Source organism: Geospiza fortis, unplaced genomic scaffold (assembly GCF_000277835.1).
Source record: "Geospiza fortis unplaced genomic scaffold, GeoFor_1.0 scaffold85, whole genome shotgun sequence".
NCBI lineage: Eukaryota > Metazoa > Chordata > Aves > Passeriformes > Thraupidae > Geospiza > Geospiza fortis.
In genome coordinates, this window is record NW_005054358.1 from 3787994 (window position 1) to 3790777 (window position 2784).

Here is a 2784-nt window from a genome sequence, read left to right on the forward strand (position 1 = left end):
CTGAGCCACCATCACAGTGACACAGGACAGCAAACAGGGCACAGCTGTGCTGCCGCTGGTGGAACACAGCCCAGGCTCTGCCCCGTGGCATGGAGATGGGGCTGCATTAAAGCCCAAGCACTGCAGGTTCAGTAAGAATTTCTTCATTGGAAAAGGGTTGTCAAGCATTGAAGGGGGCTGCCCAGAGAGGTGGTGAAATTCCCATCCCTGGAAATATTCAAGAAGTGACCGAGCCTGGCACTCAATGCAGTGGTCTGGGTGACAAGGTGGGGATTGGCCACAGGCTGGATTCAATCCTTGAGGTCTTTTCCAACCCAAATGATTCTGTGATTCACCTGCAGGAGCTCCCAGCACGGAGGGACTGTGCTGCCACAGTCCCAAAGCCAGGAAACCCCTTCAGGCAGAGGGAGGGATGGCTGTGTCTGAGCCCTACACCTCGGGCCACCCGACGTGCTGGATCACCACCTGAACATCTGAATCACCAAAACTTCTCCCCTGAGAAGCTGCCTGTGTCAGTCCAGAAATAAAGCAAAGAGGCTGCAATATAAGCAGCTCTAAAAGTTTCTTTCTCATTGCATGAAAGCACCCAAGAACCTCAGAAGAGGGTTCCACCCACCCTGGGGTGCTGAGGATCCCAAGCTTGCAGCTCCTCGTTTGAGAAGTGTTTCAGTTCTAATGTAGAAATAATAGATTGCTTTTCACTTCTCACTGTATCTGTGAAACCTTCCATAATTCAACATCAAATATTTATTATTGCGTTTATTAAAGTTTTAATAATTCAGCAACTCCTGTGTGTAAGATACAAGTGCCGTGAACTCACACCTCCCATATTCTACCTGAGCCACTCCAATATTTATACCTGGAATTCTCAGTTCACGTTCCATTTATGAGGGGAGCAGGCAACAGCTTTGTGCCAAAAGCTCCCCTCCTCCTGCCTGGCATTCATCCATCCCAACAGAGACTTTTCCACAAGGAGCAGTGCCCAGAGACAATTACTGCACTGGAGCAGAAAACAAGCTTCTGAGCCTCTACCTTCACTGAGGCACTTTTAATGAAGATGTGAGGAGGAAAGAAATAAATAATGTTCTCTTGGCACTTTGGCTTGGAAAATGTTAGCATAAACCCCTTCCTTTCTGAAATGAAAAGCAGGAGTTGTTGCAGACAAGAAAAGCAACAGGCCTAAAAGAGCCAAACTGTGATGGATATGTACCACTGTCTCTTTTCACAGGAAAAGGAACAAGCACTAATTAGCAACAAAACCACACACACTTGGAAGTGAGGACACCTTGGATGCCAGTCCTGGCTCTGCCATAACTTTTGTAGGCACTTGCTTCAAGTACAGCCCTGCCAAGATGATGGGACAGAAGAATGGAAATCCTTTTCTCATCACTTTTGGGGAACACAAGACAGAAGGGGTGGGGGACACAGGGATTCTGCTGGTGCCCAGGGAGATGGTTCACAATACAATCAAGGATTTTCAAGTCAGGAAATTGTGTCTGGAGTCAACAGGAGAAAGGAGCAAGAAGGAAGGGAGGGAAGGAGGGAACACAAAGTCTCCCTGGCACCCAGCAGTCACATGCTCAATCTTAATTTAATGGGAGAAAAGGGAATACACACTAAATACCTTCAGAATGAAACCCTTATAATTTACAGCTAAACCCTTGTAAACTAGACCAGAGAGCATAACCACCACCAAGGTGATCAGCAAAATGTCCAGGCGTTCATTGAACTCCAAAAAGGAAAAGTAACCCCTCTAATGGTGTAATTATTGGATGAGCAACATGGCCTTTCACCCTTCATGAGCATCCCAGCAGATATCAGTGCCAGGTGGATGTGATATGGGAATGAGTTTCAGAAAGATGACAGCCCCTCCATCCCAGTAAATACATCCATTTAAACACTGCAATCTAACATTACACTTAAGCCACTCTCAAATTGCCTTGCCACAGGTTCCTACCAATTCACCTGCCTGTACTGGCAGATTTCAGAGTTACACACTCAGGCCTGGCCTGGACCCATCAGCCCAAAGAGCCTGGAGAGCAATCACATCAGATTTCTTATTGGAAGGAAATTAATCAAACCTATCATCACAGAAATTACTGCATCCTCAATAACAATTTAAAGAGCAGTGTAGGCACTCAGGCATGGAGAGAACGAGAAATCTGCTTCCTACCTGACATCTGCTGGATCTTCAGTCACCAGAACATCTGTCTTGCAGCTGGCAAGGGGATTGATGGAAAGCTCCACGGGGGGCACCACGAAGCTCTTACTGACTGGCAGCCACAGCCCTTGACCCAAGCTGTAGGTGGACCTGGAGAAAGGACAAACATGTCACACAGGAGCAGTGTCACAGGGAATGGTGGCTCTCCACTGCCTGTTTGAAAGGCAGAGCAGTGGTGGCACCATGAGATAAGTCAGTGATTTAGTCTTGTCCTGAAAGCCACAAGGGAGAGGAATGACTTGAGATGTGAGAGGAGAACATGGGGATGGGAAAAATCTTATTTTTATTCCAGGAGGAGCTTCTGTACATGCTGTCCTCACATTTGCTGAATGTGAGGGCAAGAGGGGAACCCTTCTCTGCCTGCCAAACATGGACATATATTTCAGGTCTGTCACAGCCAAATGACACTTGTCCCACCACCAGCACAAGAATGAGCTGGGATTGACCAGAAGGTTACACCCACTGGGATGTCCTGGTGGCTCTCCCTTCCCAAATGTCCCAGCTGAACCCTCCTCTGACTCACCTGAGTATCTTCTCTGGTGCCTGCTCTGCAGTGACCAAGT

At 47.6% G+C, this 2784-nt stretch overlaps 1 protein-coding gene across 3 annotated transcripts in view; it reads right to left on the minus strand.

Annotated features, from left to right (window-relative positions):
• The window catches only part of ASTN2 (astrotactin 2), a 297150-nt gene that overhangs the window by 199251 nt on the left and 95115 nt on the right, over positions 1 to 2784 (minus strand). Inside the window, exons 8-9 of one of the 3 annotated variants that reach the window (XM_005423807.2) lie at positions 2745 to 2784; positions 2174 to 2311 (exon numbers count right to left, since the gene is read on the minus strand). The exon at positions 2745 to 2784 is cut by the window's right edge and continues 41 nt beyond it. In XM_005423807.2, the coding sequence (XP_005423864.1) occupies positions 2174 to 2311; positions 2745 to 2784 (178 nt within the window). Of the gene's footprint in view, positions 1 to 2173; positions 2312 to 2744 lie in introns of those variants that run through there. The other 2 variants (XM_031059216.1, XM_031059215.1) reach the window with 2 other exon arrangements.